The sequence below is a fragment of the Ahaetulla prasina genome, chromosome 16 (genome assembly GCF_028640845.1).
Source record: "Ahaetulla prasina isolate Xishuangbanna chromosome 16, ASM2864084v1, whole genome shotgun sequence".
Classification (NCBI taxonomy): Eukaryota; Metazoa; Chordata; class Lepidosauria; order Squamata; family Colubridae; genus Ahaetulla; species Ahaetulla prasina.
In genome coordinates, this window is record NC_080554.1 from 13529627 (window position 1) to 13547282 (window position 17656).

Here is a 17656-nt window from a genome sequence, read left to right on the forward strand (position 1 = left end):
TATTGTATCAAATATTATATTATATTATATTATATTGGGCCTCTGGTGGCTCAACAGACTAATGCAGTCTGTTATTAACAGCAGCTGCTTGCAATTACTGCAGGTTCAAATCCCACCAGGCCCAAGGTTGACTCAGCCTTCCATCCTTTATAAGGTAGGTAAAATGAGGACCCAGATTGTTGGGGGCAATAAGTTGACTTTGTATATAATATACAAATGGATGAAGACTATTGCTTGACATAGTGTAAGCCGCCCTGAGTCTTCGGAGAAGGGCGGGATATAAATGCAAATAAAATAAAATAAAAAATATATATATTATAGTTGGTTAGTTTTGGCGAGAGTCTCCGAGTGGTCCAGGCTAAGAGGTCCTATGGAGAGCAGGTGGAAGACCAGAGTCAAATCCAGGCTGGGCCTGACTCCTTGAAGCCCGCTTGGCCTTAATTGGCCTTTTCACCCAAAGTTTTATAAAATGGTCTGAAGGGTACCAGGAAGACTGGGTGGTTTCCCTGCATGGGAACAGACCTGCCAGCCCTCCCATCCTGGGTCACAGGAGGCCCGACTCTGAAACTGCTCAGTGAGGAGGGGAAAGGACAGGAGAGGAAAGAGGCCCTCCAAATCCTTTGCTCTTCCCCAAAAGCGAAGGGCTGCTAAGTAAAGCTGGAGGGAGGCACCTGCACCCCACGGCCTCCAGATGACTCCCGGGCTGGATTCACACACTCCCAAGGATCCCGGATTTTCCCAGCACACGAAACTTCCTAAGCTCCCATCTTGGCTCGCTCTCTGCGTGCCATCCGCACAGAAGCCGCCAGAGCCCGCACCTGACCGACCCCAAGAACTCCTGAACCCAAGGCCGCATTTGCGCAAGAAGCCGAGCCGTCCAAAATCATCATTCCGGTTGAAAGTGACCAAGTTTCGCCTCCGGTCAGCAGCCGCAACAAATACGCAGACACACACACACGCAGCGCCCGGTCCGGCTCCTCGGAGGCTCCCCAGGCTTGTCTTCACCGCGTCCCGCGGTCGGAGCGGGCGCTGACCGAGGGCGCCGCGGAAGACGCGTTTTCGAGGCCGAGTAGCCGCCGGGCGGGCTGCGGAGGACACGTCAGTCCCCGAAGGCGCCGTGGACCCTCCGCTTCCCCTCCCTTCCCCGCCCCCTCCTTCCCTCCCTCCCTCCCTCCCTCCCCGGCCTTCTGGGGAAGCCGCGGAGGGCGCGACGCAGCGGAGGAAGGCTCCGCCCAGGCCCCCCTCCCCAATGGCCGAGAGTTCCCTCCCGCGCGCCCCCCTCCCACCCAGCCCATTGGTCCTGCTCAAGTTTTCGGGCTCCCCGAGGGGGGCTTGGAAGCGGACACACAGGCTCGCTGAGAGCCCAGCTCAGCCCCGCATGGCGCACTGGTTGTGTGAAGCAGGCCTGGGAAGACTCCACTCCAACCTGAATCACAGGCGAGGATTTTTCTCCCTTCCCTCCGGCTTGAAGGCAAGCATCTGAATGAAGTCCAGTCTCCATGAAGAAGGGCACCTGCCCAGCCAGGGGCTTCCCCTACAGGAGCATGTGAACACCCCCTCCCCCTCCCCCCCCCCCACTCTGCCATGCCTAATATCTAACCCCTGATAATAAGCTGACTGCAGCTGCTGCCTGGCCAACTGAGTGGACCAGATGTCTTCATGGGATAACACGGGTCACCCCTGCATCAAGACAATGGCCAAGCTCTCCCAACAGGTCAACTCTGCCTTGGCACAAACGGGAGGGAAGAGCAGAGCAAAAAAGCCAACTTGGCTGGGAGGCTGGACTCTCTTTGGGAAAAGACCACAGCTGGCTGGAGTACAAGACAAGCAGACCCACAGAAGTTTAACCGGCATCAATTTGTTTAAAAAAGAAAAATCGACAGACGAATCAACATTGCAGTAATTCATTGAGTAACCGGAGCACGGACTCTGGATGCCCAACTGTCCAGCAGGGAGGGAATGGAGGCAGACCATTCCCCACTCTGGAGCCTTCAGCCCAGTCCAGTTGCCTCCAGCACAATCCCAGAGAACTCAGTGAGGGGAATCTGGGTACCGCTTGCAAAGGGTGCAAAACGCACCCCCCCCAAAACAGGCTAATGTGAGCAGCAGAGCCAGATAAGCAGATGCTCCCTACGCAGCATCCTTTGAGGCAGCCAGTCAGGAGCTTCACACAATGCCAACAGCAACAGTGGCTGCAAGGTACATGATCCTTCCGTGACACATGGAAGGCTCATCAGTCAATAGTCAGGGCCTTATAGCAGGGAGACCAATCTCACTCAAGCAGTGGCAGGGCAGCCGCAGTGGGGGAAAAGTCAAAATCGCTTAATTAGAATTATGTTAATGAAAGCTAAATATAATTACCATGTTCTGCCCAATGGTGACACGAAATACCATCCAGTGACAATTCTGCAGCCTCAGACCCTGGTCTCAGGCATCTGCATAGGAGAAATTCTGCAGCCGAACAGGCAAATTCCTGTTTGCCTCACCTGGATCAGAAATGCACACCTGTGTGACGGTCTCTGGTCCCCCAGATGCCAGTTGTGTGCTGGGGACCCTGAGTGGGTAGAGACTCATCAGCCTCCCAGAGATTGTGAATCATAGGTTGTCACTGCAACAAGGCACCACGATGGCTGTCAAAGAACGCCCTAAAAGGCACCTCTGCCCCAGATGCTTCCCAGGCTCAGTTGGTTTTCTCACTCAACCAATTCTCCGGCTTCGGTGTCAGCCTGAATCCTACAACGATCGCTCCGTTTGTGATTAGCTGATCAGCTCTTGACAACCGGTCTCTGTGGAGCTTCAGATACAGAATCGCGGCTTTCCACGATAAAACCCGCCTTTCGCTCCGCAGGGGAATCACTTCTTGCTTTCAAGGCAGAGAAGGCCCAACAAAGCCGGAGCGCCGGACGGGAGGTCGACCTAATGAGTTGTTTACATGCCTGCTGAGCCCCAACCGCCGCCGCCCCCCCACTCCGGAGCGCCTCTGCCTCACACCCACAACAGAAACAACACGCCCGCCGAGGCCCGCAGTTGTCAACAACACCGCCAGCAGCCTCCAGGCCTTCCGAGGCTCCGGCCTTCCCGCCCCGGGTTTTGGGGGCAGAGTTCGCGGAGGAGCGGAAAGCGCAGCGCAGGCCAACCCCACCGCCGAGCTCTGGCCGCGGCCCTCCCAGGCGACGAGCCACGGCCTCCCTCGGCTTCGCTGCCGAGCGCGGCCCCTTCCCGGCGGGTCTGCCTGCAGGGCTCCCTCCCGCAGCGCCCCTTTCAACGCTGACCCCGACCAAGAGGGCCGCTCATGCCCGGAGGAGCGCGCTTGGAGGCGGCGCCGAAGCCCGCGGGACGCCCGCCGGCATCGGGAAAAGGGGCTCCGCGACGTTCCACGAGGCCCCGGGAACAGGGCGGGCAGGCGAAGCCGGAGCTCGGCCAGTTTGACCCGGGGGCGGCGGCGGTTGGGAGGGAGCGGCGAGGGGCAGCCGGGAGGCTCCCCCGAAGGTCCTGGCGGCGCCTCTCGAGCCGGCCGGGAAAACCCTCGGCCGGGCAGGACCGAGCCGGACTAGAAGGTCGCTCGCTACAGCCGAGAACGGGAGCCCGACCGGGTCGTCCAGGAAGCTCCGGTTCTTCGGGCCACTCGGCCTCCCGGCGAGAGTTGCAGACCCCAGTGACTTGCCGCCGCTCCCGGCAACTCGGACTGAGCCCGCACGGCAGCGAGGAGGCCTGGCGCCCGGCCGAAGCTTCCAGCCGCGCAGAGAAACGCTCCGGGCCGCGCAACTGGCAGAGGCGGCCGCTCCCCCCGGCCCGAGCCTGCTCGGGGGCAAAAGAGGCAGCCGCTGCCCGCGCCCTCGCCCGGCTGGCCGCCCCCAGCGCGCGGGGCTCCCGTTTGTCCCAAGCCCCCCGCCCTCCCCCGCGCTCCCCTCGCAGAGAAAGAAGCCCGCAGCAGCAGCAGCAGCAGCAACTCACCCAGCGGGAGGAAATGTTTGGTGTCCATGTCCGCGATTTAACTCATGCCCAGCGGCGCGGCGCGGCGTGGCGATCGGCGGCGGGAGGGCCCCGCTGCGGAGCCCGCCGAGCCAGAGGCGCAGGGAGGCGGATCCCGGGGCGGCCGGCTGGAAGGGCCCTTCCGCGTCTCTCCGCGTTGCGCTGGCGGATGGGGGGCCGGGGCTCTCCTCCCCCCTCCCGCCGCGGCCGCTCCGGAGCCTCGCTCCCTGCCTCGCCTCCTCCTCCTCCTCCTCCTCACAGGCAGAAGCGCCTTTCGAAAGGCCGCCGGAGGCAGAGTCGAGAGCAGCCGAGCCAGTCCCGCGGGGTGTGCGCAATGCCGCGGCGGAGGGAGTTGGGAAAACTCGCCCAACAATGTAACTAAAGTACAGGACTTGTGTCGGGGCCTGCGCGCGCCCGCAGCCCGCGTCCCAGGGGCGAGCGAGGAGCGAGCCAGTGCGCGCGTCCGCCTCTCTCTCTCTCTCTCTCGGAGCCGCAGCGCGAAGGGGCCCGGCGAAGGGGGAGCCCGACGGCCGACCGGCCACGGCGACGGGGCGGTCCGCTGGGCCGTTCCCGGGGCGGGGGCTCTCGGCGGCCCTCCCCGCGCACCCAGAGGACCGGCTTTCCAAGAGCGGCTGGGACGTCTCCTGGCTGGGCAGGCGACGGCCTCGGAAGCCAGCCGGAGAACGGGGGCTTCGTGGGGGAGGGAAGCGGCGTGGAAGCCGCCGGGGTCCCGGACCCTGGCTGCCCCCCATCGGCTGGACGACGGGCGGGGTTTGGGGAGCGGCGGCGGGTCCAGCGCGGAAGGAGAGCCGGAGCCTTGCGGGCGCTGCTCCCCTCTCGGCATTGCTCCGGCCAACCGACCGAGACACGGGTCATCGGTCTGGCGGCGGCGGCGGCTCTCGGCCCGCTCCTGGCCTGAAAAGCGAAGCCGGGCTGGGATTGTCGGCTGCCGGCCGGCGCGAACCCCGCGGACCGCTCGCAGCCCCGTGCCGGGAGGGCGCCCGAGCTGGGCTGGCCCTGGCGGCGGCTCTGCAAACACGGCCGTGGCGGGGGGGCGGGCGCGCTCAGCCACCCACAGGCCGAAGCGGACGAGCGCCCGACCCCGGCCGGCCATTGGCTGCCCGGCAGGACGGACCAAAGCCTGGAACACACTCGCCCCCCCCCTTATTCCGAGCGGGGAGGGGCGCCTCTCCTCCGGCCCTCCAATCGCAGCAAGGGGGCGGGCCCAGTCAGCGCGCGCGGCCCCCGTTTTGAGTTCGTGGAGGGGACGCGCGCGGCCCCGAAGGCAGCGCCCCCCCCTCCGCGCGCGCGGCGGAAGCCCACGGAGACGCGGGAAGACGGAGCTGGCAAGCCGAGGACGGGACTTGTTGGAGGGGCCGCCTGCCAAGCAGCAAGCGCCTCGTATGGGCAGACAGAGTCGGGCGAAGAAGGTGACACGTTTATACAAGGAGCTGCGAGTAACTTCGGGATCCCCCATCGCGATGGCCGTGAGGTCCGCCCTCCTGTCGGACACCCAGGTCAAGTGGGGACAGCCTGGTCAAATGGAGGGCGCACCCCTTTCCCATTCGACCGGCCAGCCAAGATCACTTTGGCGTGAACCCAAAAGCCGCAACCGGACCACCAGGGATGAGCTTAGGATGCAAAAGAGGAGCAGCTTCTGTGATGTCTCAGAGGCTGCCCCGTCTAGAGGCTGGTGCAGCAGTCTAACCATGTAATGAGGCCTTCGCTGTCACCAGACAACATGGTCTGGAAAGGGCCACTGCAGCACAACACAGAAAGGTACCTAAGTGAGTGTTATTGGGACAGTGATGAAACCTCACCCCAGATTATCCCTTGGGGCAATTTGTATAGATGTTAAAGAACATAGAGGAGTCCTCACTGGCCCCCCACTGCTGAGCCCTGGAATTGCCCACTCACCCAAGGAAAAGCAGAACACTCATAAAGGGACACCCCCAGCCTTTCTAAGACTGGGACGCTGAATACCTAGGACATCATGGTTGGTGGTCCTGAAAACTACACAGAGATTCAACTTCAACACTTTCTCCAGAATCCCCCCCCCCTCAGCAAGTTGGAGATTGGAATATAGAATAATAGGGTTGGAAGGGACCTTGGAGGAACGGTTGCAGGAACTGGGCCTGGCTAGTCTAGTGAAGAGAAGGACCAGGGGAGACAGGAGAGCATTTTCCAATATTTGAGGGGTTGCCACAGGGAGGAGGGGGTCAACCTATTCTCCAAACCACCTGAAGGCCAGACAAGGAATAATGGATGTAAGCTGATCAAGAAGCAAGGAGAAATCACAATATAAAGAAGATGTTGAAACTCTGGAAAGAGTGCAGAGAAGAGCAATAGAGAGGCTAAAGCCTAAAACATATGAAGAACTGTTGCAGGAATTGGGTATATCTAGTCAGTTACCAAAACTGGCTGCAATGTTCCAAATGTTGTCTTACCTTGATACTAACTCTTCACAAGGAACTTGTTTCTCTCCCTCTGTTGATACAGCCTAGGCTTTTTTGGTGGCTGCCACACACTGCTGGCTCATATTTAAGTGACTGTCCACTAGAACGCCAAGATCTCTCTCACAGTTACCACTATTGATCCAGGGCTCTAGAGCAGGGGTCTCCAACCTTTGCTGGCTGGGGAATTCTGGGAGTTGAAGTCGGTCAGGCTTAAAGTTGCCAAGGTTGGAGACCCCTGCTCTAGAGCAGGTTTTGATATTGGGAAAGAAGAGGAGAACCAGTAAGGTGGATGGGCTCAGTCATAGGATGAGAGCAGAATTGGGAGACCTGAAAGATCCGGTTGAAAACAGATCTTCAGTCTAGCTATGTGGTTGCTAAGAATCAGCAATGACTTGATGGCACACAATCATTAAACAATCAAGTTACGGGATAGCTAACCAATTAGATTTATTTATTTATTTATTTATTATTCCAACTTATATACCGCCCTTCTCCCGAAGGACTCAGGGCGGTTTACAGCCAAATAAAACAATACAAACAATACAAAAGTTAAAAACATATTTTGTTTAAAAAACTAATTCAATTTGGCAAAAAGATTAAAAACTCTAGCAAAAACTCCCATTAAAACTATTAGGCCAGCCCTGCGCGATGAAATAAAAATGTCTTTAGCTCATGGCGAAAGGTCCGGAGGTCAGGGAGTTGTCGTATCCCTGGAGGCAGCTTGTTCCAGAGGGCAGGAGCCCCCACAGAGAAGGCCCTCCCCCTGGGGGTCGCCAGTCGGCATTGTCTGACCGGCGGCACCCTGAGGAGGCCCTCCCTATGGGAGCACACTGGTCAATGGGAGGCTATTGGTGGCAGCAGGCGGTCCCGTAAGTAACCTGGTCCTATTTTATTTTATTTATAATCGAATTTGCCATGAAGCGCTTTGAAGGTGGTAACCAACACCTTGAATTGCACCCGGAAGACCACCGGAAGCCAGTGCAGCTTGCGCAGGAGAGGTGTTCCATGGGAGCCTCGAGTTGCTCCCTTTATTACCCGCGCAGCTGCATTTTGGACCAATTGGATCCTCCGGGTGCTCTTCAAGGGGAGCCCCATGTAGAGAGCATTGCAGTAGTCCAGGCGAGAAGTGACGAGGGCATGAGTGACCGTGCATAAGGAATCCCGGTCTAGGAAGGGCCGCAACTGGCATATCAGGCAAACCCGATAAAAAGCTCCCCTGGCGACGGCCGTCATATGCTCTTCTAAAGACAGCCGTACATCCAGGAGGACGCCTAGATTGCGGACCCTTTCCATGGGGGCCAATGACTCGCCCCCTACAGTCAGCGATGGAGTCAGCTGGCTGTACCGGGATGCCGGCATCCACAGCCACTCAGTCTTCGAAGGGTTGAGTCAAAGCCTGTTTTTCCCCATCCAGATAATAGCTTTCGCACCAAAACCAAAGAGAACTAAATTCTGAAATTCCTAATTTCAACCAATACCAAAGTTTAAAAAGTCCTTGATGATATTCTTGAAAGTTTGGAAAATTAAATCCACTTTTCCCAAGAGGTGATGGTAATTTATCTGTTGGAAATCTTGAGGGATCCCCTGTCATATAAAGTTATTGTATATACTACAAAGGTACTTAAAATATGAAAGAATAAAGCTAAGAAGACCTTCAAAATATAAGACAAACTTGCAGCTAAATCATATTAGCCATATTCATCTTCCCCAGACATTTCGTGGAATCCTATGGCATTGTAAAACAAGTTTCTTCTTCAACTGAATCAAGGATAAAGTTCAGAGTTGCCCACTGAGAAAACTTTCTAGGAATCTCTGAATCAAAAGACACAAGGAAGCAGAACGTAACTTCCACCCTCTAGTCATATAGTCGCCAAAACTGACCTACCAGAATTATTATTATTATTTATTGGATTTCTAGACCGCCCTTCTCCCGAAGGACTCAGGGCGGTGTACAACCAGGATAAAACATAAACAATGTACAATTAAAAACTAAATTAAGAAACTTATTATACAATTGGCCGAAAAATTAAAATATTTAAAATCTAAAAACCCCAATTTAAAACATAAATAGAATTTAAAATTTAAAAATTTAAGCAGTTTAAGAAAAAACTTAAGCCAGCCCCGTGCAAATGAACAAATGTGTTTTCAATTCGTGGCGAAATGGAATGGCACCACTCAAACCTGGGAATAGTACACCTTTGACTTTAGTCAGATTGGCACTTCCCCGTTCAAGGGGGAGTGCGATTTGGGAGTCTTCCTGTAATTGCAGCTTCTTGTTGAACATGTGTTGATTGTGGCCAGGAAGACCTTTGCATCAGTATGCCAGTTGCAGTCTTCCCCAGATTGGCCCTTCAGATGCCCTGGTCACCAACGGACTTGACTACTGCAGCATAGTCCTCTTTGGGACCCTATTGAAGTTTCAACTTCAGTGGTCCAGAATGTAGTGATGGAAGAAATGAGCTGCACTGGCTGCTGCTTCTGGATGTGATTCAAGGGTGCTACTTTGAAAGCCTTATATGGCAGAGGTCCTGGTTCCCTGAAGGACCACCAAAGCATCTGCCCAGCCCATCTGTCTGGTAGTGTTGGCACTCTCTTGTCCCTTCAATTAAATGGTGCCTCTCTTGAGACCCGGGAGGGGCACCTTCTCCGTAGCAGCCCCTGTTCTCTGGCATAAGACTCTTCCCAATTTTTGAAGGTGCCCCACCCTGCTAGTTTTGGAGGGGCCTGAAGACTTGGCTCTTCACCTGGCCTTTGATGCAGGAGGGATAATTGAAGCTCCTTTCTTCTTTTTCTTCCCATCTGAGTTTGTTATTCTGCCATTTCTACTTTTTTCATTTATATTCATGTCTTGCTTTTATCTTTTAAGACATTTGTAAACCACCCTAAATTGATGGGAGTTGGGCAGCAATTTAAATTAAGTTAAATTAATTCTTGAGGTCCAGTGGCATCCAGTTAGTTTTCTCCAATTATGCTATCAACAGACCGGTTATCAAAATGAGATTAGGAACAGGAGTTTCTGGCTGAGGTACAAAATATATGAACTCCCCCCTTGCACTCTGCGGTTTCTACTGGGATCCTTTTCAAGTCCTCAGGGTTTCCAGTAGCACAAGAAAGAGACTCTAAGGCCAGATGGAAAATATAAAGTATCCTTCAGATGTTTCGCTGCATCCTTAATCCAAGATGGTGACAAAGATGATGCACTGAAAATTGTACATGATTTAGGGACCAAGTGAAAAAGCATGGAGGGAAGCTGGCAGGCCAGCCACATAACTGAAGAAATCATGCTTATATCAACACTTGCCTCAGAAACCTCCAGGTAACCAGGGCAGAAGCTTTCAAAATAAATCAGAGCTATTGAATTCTGTTGAGACAACCCCACTATTTGAATGTTATCACAGCCTTAATGGCCTTGTATAAGGCCAAGTGGAGCTGGTTCTATCATAAGCAGAAGAAGACCCCGAGATATACTGGCCCAGACTTTAGCAGAGGCTGGCTGAAATATTAGGCTGTACAGATATCGAAGAGATGGGAACAGATAACAGGATCTTTATCTTGTTCAAGAATGGCATACTACTTGCTTCGTAAGAGTTCAGGGTTCTTCTCCATTAAAAGAGCAGATAAGACAACAACATGTAGTTTGGTATCAGTCAGATGGGACAAAGCCATCTGGTCTGTTTTCTCAGGTTTGTACATTGAACTACAATCATAATTTGTGATTCCAAAAGTTTACACTGAGTATAGAGAAGTTAGTAATCTGTTGGGTTTATGATAGACGCTATAGTCTCATCTGTAAAAAAATATTGATGTAAAATTTTAAAAACTGATCATTAACTGATTTCATAAGGATTTCTAAAGACCATAGTACTTGTAAAATTCAGATTAGGACTAAACCAAAGGCCAATAATGCTCACAAGGTAAATGGGATACATAAAGAATGAAAAAATTAACAGATGCTGAGCTTTACTATGCTGTCGAACAAATGCCCTTTGAAAATTAGTTACAGTTAATGCAAAAACTGTATGATCTCCTGTTCAACATCTGTCTGAAAATTGTGAGAGAAAGCTTTTGCATTCATAGTGACATGATTATGTCCCAGAGCACTAAATGAGGATTTCGCTTGGGAAGGAGCTTCAGAGAAGGAGGACTTCTGCTGCGGGAGAAATGAAAGCAGTCTTCCCACGCAGAAGGCCGAGACCCTCTCATGGCAGCCGCAGCTTCTGGCTCCATGGGAATTGGATGGGAAGGCTGCTTTCTCGGCTGGGGTCATTTTTTCCTGGCAACAGCTGTAAATCTCTCCCTGCTTGGCGCAAAAACACATCCTTAATTAATATGGAGAAGGAAAAGCAAGTACCGGAAATGTCTGCTGTGACCGACCCAGAGGGCCACAGCACCAACTCTAAATCCTCCCATAGGTCCCTCCGCCCAGGACATATTTGAGATATGGGCGATACATGGGCAAAACGCAGCATGTATAAAAGCCAGCATAAATATATTTTTGTGCTGACTGAATGGACGGCCTTAGCAGCGCCATCTGTAGGCCGCTTCTTTTCCAGTCCTCCTTTCTCCCCTTCTCCAAAAACCAGGCAGGGCCCTTGAAGGAAACCGTGGCTCCTCCACATACAAAACCTGGCAGGAAAAAGTTGATGTTTCTGGAACAGTCTTTTCAACTGCAACGCTTTGGATCAGGGATGGCAAAAGAACCTGGCGAAGAGGCGGGTGGTGAGACATCAATGCCAGAGGAGGCTCCCCAGGGCCCTTCGCCTTGGAGATGGTGGCTGCTGAGTCTTCTTTCCTTTCTGGCCGAAGGAGCAGCCATTTCCTCACTTTATCTTCTGTCTTCTCACAGGGACACAACAGGTGGGGCTTCTCTAACAGAGGAAAAGCACATATGCTTGGTTCCCAACACACACACACACACACACACACACACACACACACACTGAGCAGCCATAATTTCTGGGGAAATGGAGTCCCCAATTCAAGAGTGTAAAGTCTTCCATGAATCATTTTAATCTTCAACTCTTTGAACTGAGTGGCCTTTCTAGGGTGCTGATTCCAACGGTCATCTTGACTCTCCCTCTCTCCGTCTGCCCAGCCTTTTTCTCCATCTTTTCCAACATTTCTATATTTCCTTTTTGCACCAAAGAAAGCTTCATTGCAGGAGGCATATTTTCATGTGAGATATTGATAATTCAATGTTTTCAATCCATGACCTCTGGGAGAGATGTTGTCTCTTTCACAGAAATCTCAGCATTTGCAAGGGCCATCTCAAATCTCCCTAGTCAGTCAGCTCAGCTCAGGTTCAGTCATTCAATTGCAGTTCAAACCAACTGCAAGACTTTTGCTCAGTTACAGTTGGTCAGGGTGGATTTGATTCGTTTCTCATTGATCTAACCCAGGGGTGTCAAACTCAAGGCCCAGAGGCCGAATTTGGCCCACAGGATGCTTAGATCTGGCCGGTGGGGCCACCCTGGAAACAGCAAAGGACTGGCCTGCAGTGCCTCTGCCAGCAAAAGCAGAGCTCAGGAGGGCCTCGGCTGGCCTTCCTGAGCTCTGTTTTCGCTGACAGAGGTTGCAGGAGGCTGTTGCGGCTGGAAATGGAGCTTGGGAGCCCATTTTTGCTGGCTGAGCACTCAGGCTACCACAAGTACCCCTGACATGAGTGACATTGAGCTGGCCATGCCCACCCTGATGGCCCCCCAAAGTAAAACACAATCCTGATGCAGCCCTCAATGAAATAGAGTTTGATACCCCTGATCTACCCTGAAGTTTGTCCTACTTCATATCTGCATCATTTGAGTTTTTGCAGTCAGCCAGCCCAAAGTTATGAGTGGACCTTTATTTACTTTCTTCCAAATGCAGTGATTTTCTTAAAAAAGCATGCAAAATGGTGGGAGGTGTGAATATTACAAAAGGCAAGTCCTTATCTTAGCTTTAAGGAGTTGGAAACTAAGTTTACATGAAAACGCAAAGGGAATGAATGTCTTTGTCTTTTCTAGCCATTGATCAACCACAGAAATGTGAACACAATGACTTACGGTGGTCAAATTTAAATTAAAGCTGTCTTTTAAAAGAAAGGTGAAACCCCTTCTGGCTTTGGGGGAGGGGGAAACCCCATTGCGTTCTCTCTGAAGTGATGGTGATGATGATGATGGCTCATCTGAGGTGAAGGAAGGTGTTAAACAGAAGCCCAAATCCCCAGCTCCCCTTCTAGGCTCCATCCGTTTACCTCAGCCATCCCTGGTGTCTGCCCAGCATCCAATACATTCCCAGCGGGCAGGGACCGGATTTCTTTCACTCAAGAGAACCCCAAATACGGGTGAAGCTGAGCCACCAAAGCAGAGAGACCGTTTTAATTCTGTTCCCAGTTCCTTCTCTTTGCACTGAGGCTCCATGCCCTTTGGCATCCACTGCAGCCTCTCTCTCTCCCTTCCTTTCCTATGGAAGGCCTCCTTGCAGCAGAAATGAATGGGATTAAATTACTGAGAGGCTTTTCCACATTGCAAATTTTGTTTGATTGGCTGGAGGATGTCTGGGGACAGTTTCAGCTGCCTTTCCTCTGGCTGTTGTTTCTCCTTCAGACTGTTGGAGCCCAGCTTTTTTCTTTTTCTGTAATTGTTTCATTGCAGCCTTTCTCTGAAAAGTATCTTTTAAATGATGTGGTAATGTTTGAACACCCAGTGTGGTGCGGAGTACTAGGGGTGGGTTAAGGTCTCCCCCCCCCCCCCGCTTGATGCCCCTGGCTCCTAGGGGAACTACTGTCCTTTGTGTTAGATTGGGTAAAGGTGGAGACCCGAGACCAGACTAGTGACAACAATTCTTTTATTTAGTGTGAGACTTCAGCAGAAAACATAGGCAGGATGCTCTCCTTTTATACACACCTGGATCAGTTGACAACCAATAGGATTCAAATGTTTTCCCGCTGAAATTCCCTCCAATGGGAACATACACAACACTCTTTCCCCCCCCCCCAAATGTACTTCGCCTTGGTCTTGCAAATTTTAACATACGTAATCCCGTAGATAACTAGGACCTTCCCTGTGTCTACTTGACCTGCGCAGTTCAGTTTTGGCGGGGGAAGCATGCTGGTCGGAGGTGCTTTCCGCAACTCCTAGCTCTTCCATTGGGGCCCTGTTTTGTGGATTATTGGTGGTTATTTCTTCAAACCCTTGTGGATTATTTGCTGTTGTGTTAGTGGTGGAGTCTAGCGGCGGACTGGAACATTGCTGGACACCGAAGACCTCAGGTAAGTCAACCGGTCTTCTCGGGTTTGAGTTAGCTGTTGGAACAATCGGATTGTAGTTAGGGCTGGAGTTTTGGACTGTTCGTTTACAGAGTTGATCAATATGTCTCTGTTCGATTTTCCCATTCCCTGTGTCGATTTTGTATGATTTGGGACCAGTTTTTTTCTACTATTTGCCCGGCTAGCCATGTCGCGCCTTCCGAGTAATTTCGTGCGAAAATTGGGTCGCCTATTTCAAACTCCCTAGTTCCCTCTCCTTCCCCCTGGTAATTATCGGGGGAGTAGTTTGGATTGAAGTGGTCCAGGGTACAACAAAGCTTGCGCCCCATAAGAAGTTCAGCCGGGCGACTTCCTGTTTGGCACCGTAGGTGATGGCGGTGATCTTTACGATCACCAACCTCTGGATTATGTGGAATCGCTAGGACAGTTTAAAACTGCTGTCCAGCGGTTCGAAAAACCCTCTTTTCGGGAGAAGAAGAGATGGTGAGCTGAGGGCAGAGGTTGAATTTCCCTAAAGCCCCTGAGAAAAAAGGGGTTTGAAGGGTTAAGTTCCCTCCAGCAACCCGAAGTGCTCCAGATCTGAGGCTTTTTTCCTGCTCCGGCAGACCTAATTGCCGCGACCAACTTCCGGGACCAATTTTAACTTAAAGAAGATAATACCGGACTGAACAGAAACAGGAGAGCTCTAATTATAAAAGCAAGTAATCAATCAATTCCCTGTTATTTTTTTTTTTTAAGTTTTGGATTTGACTTCAAAGTGAAAATGGCGATCGTTCTTTAATGAGCTACATGATTGAAAATGAAAGTGTTACAATTCTCTGTCTGCTGTTTATTGCTGAAGGCCAGCTGGAAATTTTTTTTAAACATTGTAATGAGAAGGGAGAAGAGCTCGAGATACTGAGACTGATTTAAAAAAAAAAAAAGACTTAAAAGGTTTATACGTAATATTAGCGGGACCAATTTTAACTTAAAGAAGATAATACGGACTGAACAGAAACAGGAGAGCTCTAATTATAAAAGCAAGTAATCAATCAATTCCCTGTTTTTTTTTTTTTAAGTTTTGGATCTGACTTCAAAGTGAAAATGGCGATCGTTCTTTAATGAGCTACACAGTTGAAAACGAAAGTGTTACAAGTCTCACTGTCTGTTGTTTATTGCTGAGGCCAGCTGGAAATTTTTTAAACATTGTAATGAGAAGGAGAAGAGATACTGAGACTGGAAAAAAAGACTTAAAAGGTTTATCGTAATATTAAGTTAAAGAGAAATTTTAAGAGATGGCAGCAAAACAATTAAAGTCTACTGTAACAAAGGGCTCTGGAATTTCATCAGCTGGTGCCTCTCCAGCTCATACAGCAGATACAAAATCACTAAATTTGGAAGCACTTCAGGATAACCTGAAAGAATTTATGAAAGAATCTCTTAACGATGCTATGAATTGGCAAACTTCCCAGATAGAGGATAAGTTTAAATTAATTACAGAAGAAATGTCAGAGATGAAAAACAGATGTTAGAAATTCAGACTGGAAATAAAGAAGTTAAGGAAGGATTTGTAATTGCAGTACAAAGTTTGGCAACAAATGTGATTTTATTAGAAGAGGAGATGGAAGAAATTAAGCAACATAATTCAAAATTAGATAATAAAATGGCTGAATTTCAAAGTAAAATGGAAAAAACAGATGATGAAATAGTTTTGATACAATATAGAAATATGGAATTTGCTCTAAGAATCCGTGGTTTGAAAGAGAATAGAGAAGAGAATTTAAGGGAAATTTTTTCTGAAGTATTTGCTGAGATATTAGCAGCTCGCCCAGCAGATGTGGCTTATCAAATTGATAAAATATATCGTGTGAATTCTTGGATAGCAAGGCAAAAAAAGTTGCCAAGGGATGTTGTTATTTATTTTACAAATAGAACAGTGAGAAATCAGATTTTGCAAGCTCATATAAGGGGGAGAAGATTCAGATTGCTGGTCAAGATATTTTAATATTAAAGGAAATTCCACCAAAAATGTTAAGGGCTAGGAAGGAATTTGCCTTCCTGGTGAATGAACTTAAAAAACGTCAGATTGGATATAGATGGGATATTCCAACTGGTATAATAGTATATTATGCAGGGAAAGTACATCATCTCAATACAGTTGGAAAAGCAAGAGAATTTTATGTTGAGGCATTAAAAGTTGGAAGTCCTCCTCCATTGGAAGCTAGAAGAAGGGAGACTGAAGTGAAGGAAAGAGAAGTGAAGCAGGTACAAGAACAGATTGTGATGGAAGAAGATTTATTACAAGTGTTGGAAATACCTACGATGGGGTCAGACTCAAAGAACAAAGGCTGACAAGAGCTGCTGCTAAGCATAAGGAACAAGAGATGAAGGCACAACAACAACTGGCAACTACTACAACGGAAATAGTGGGAGGAGCAAGGCCTAAAGCAAAATGTGATCTGCGGCTAGTGTTCCAAAAGTTTCCTTTGGCCGATAATGGCAATTAAACTATTATCTTGGAATGTTAATGGTTTGAATTCACATGAAGAGAAGGAAAGTATTTCACTATTTGAAACAATTTAAAAATGACATTACCTGTTTACAAGAAACACATATTAGATCTTTAGACCAGAAATATTTGATAAATTCAAAATTGGGAGTACATTTTGTTGCCTCCTCTTTGGAGAAAAAAAATGGTTTAGTTATATATATAAAGAAGGATATATCAGCAAAATTAATTGAGGTGGATAAGCAAGGAAGATACATTTATTTTATTTTATTTTATTTTTCAAATTTATATACCGCCCTATCTCCCTAAGGACTCAGGCCGGTTCACAGGCAGTTAAAATACATATAAATACAAATTAAAAACAACAATTAAAAAACTTATTCTATTGCCGAATTTAAAAAACAATATAAATAATAAAAAAAACCCTTAAAACCAATAACTTTAAAATCTAATCCAGTCCCGCGCAGATGAATAAGTGCATTTTAAGCTCGCGACGAAAGGTTCGGAGGTCCGGAAGTTGACGAAGTCCTGGAGGGAGTTCGTTCCAGAGGGTGGGAGCCCCCACAGAGAAGGCCCTTCCCCTGGGTGTCGCCAGACGGCACTGCCTAGCTGACAGCACCCTGAGGAGTCCCTCTCTGTGAGCGCTGGTCGGTGAGAGGTATTTGGTAGCAGTAGGCGGTCCCGTAAATAGCCCGGCCCTATGCCATGGGCGCTTTAAAGATTGTCACCAACAATTTGAGCGCGGCGGAAGGCCACAGGTAGCCAGTGCAGTCTGCGCGGGATAGGTGTAACACGGAGCCCGAGGGCTCCTCTATCCTACGCAGCAGCGTTCTGGACCAACTGAAGCCTCGGATGCCCCTCAAGGGAGCCCATGTAGAAACATTGCAGTAATCCAGGCGAGGCGTCACGAGGCGTGAGTGACCGTGCATAAGGCATCCCGGTCTAGAAAAGGCGCAACTGGCGCACCAGGCGAACCTGGTGGAAAGCTCTCCTGGAGCGGCCGTCAAATGGTCTTCAAAGACAGCCGTTCATCCAGGAGAATGCCCAGATTGCGCACCCTCTCCGCCGGGGCCAGTGACTGCGCCCCAACAGTCAGCCGAGGACTCAGCTGACTGTGCCGGGATGCCGGCATCCACAGCCACTCAGTCTTGGAGGATTGAGCTTGAGCCTGTTTCTCCCCATCCAGACCTGTACGGCTTCCAAACACCGGGACAGCACTTGATAGCTTCATTGGGGTGGCCCGGTGTGGAAAAGTACAAGCTGGGTGTCATCAGCGCAGCTGGTACCTCACACCGAAGCCACTGATGATCTCACCCAGCGGCTTCATATAGATGTTGAACAGAAGGCGAGAGAATCGACCCCGCGGTACCCACAAGTGAGGCGCCTCGGGGCGACCTCTGCCCCTGTCAACACCGTCTGCGACGGTCGGAGAGATAGGAGGAGAACCACCGATCGGTGCCTCCACTCCAATCCTCCAACCGGCAGCAGCAGGATACC

The 17656-nt window shown here is 50.4% G+C and overlaps 1 protein-coding gene across 5 annotated transcripts in view; it reads right to left on the reverse strand.

Moving 5' to 3' along the window:
- RXRA (retinoid X receptor alpha) overlaps positions 1–4324 on the reverse strand; it is a 94818-nt gene extending 90494 nt beyond the window's left edge. For 4 of the 5 annotated variants that reach the window (XR_009152288.1, XR_009152287.1, XM_058159151.1 and 1 more), the window contains exon 1: positions 3955–4324. Coding sequence is in view for 2 of the 5 variants with exons in the window: in XM_058159151.1 (XP_058015134.1) it covers positions 3955–3982 (28 nt within the window). In the remaining 3 variants the exon portion in view is untranslated. Of the gene's footprint in view, positions 1–2361; positions 2587–3954 lie in introns of those variants that run through there. The other variant, XM_058159152.1, reaches the window with a different exon arrangement.
- Positions 4325–17656: the final 13332 nt, after the last annotated feature.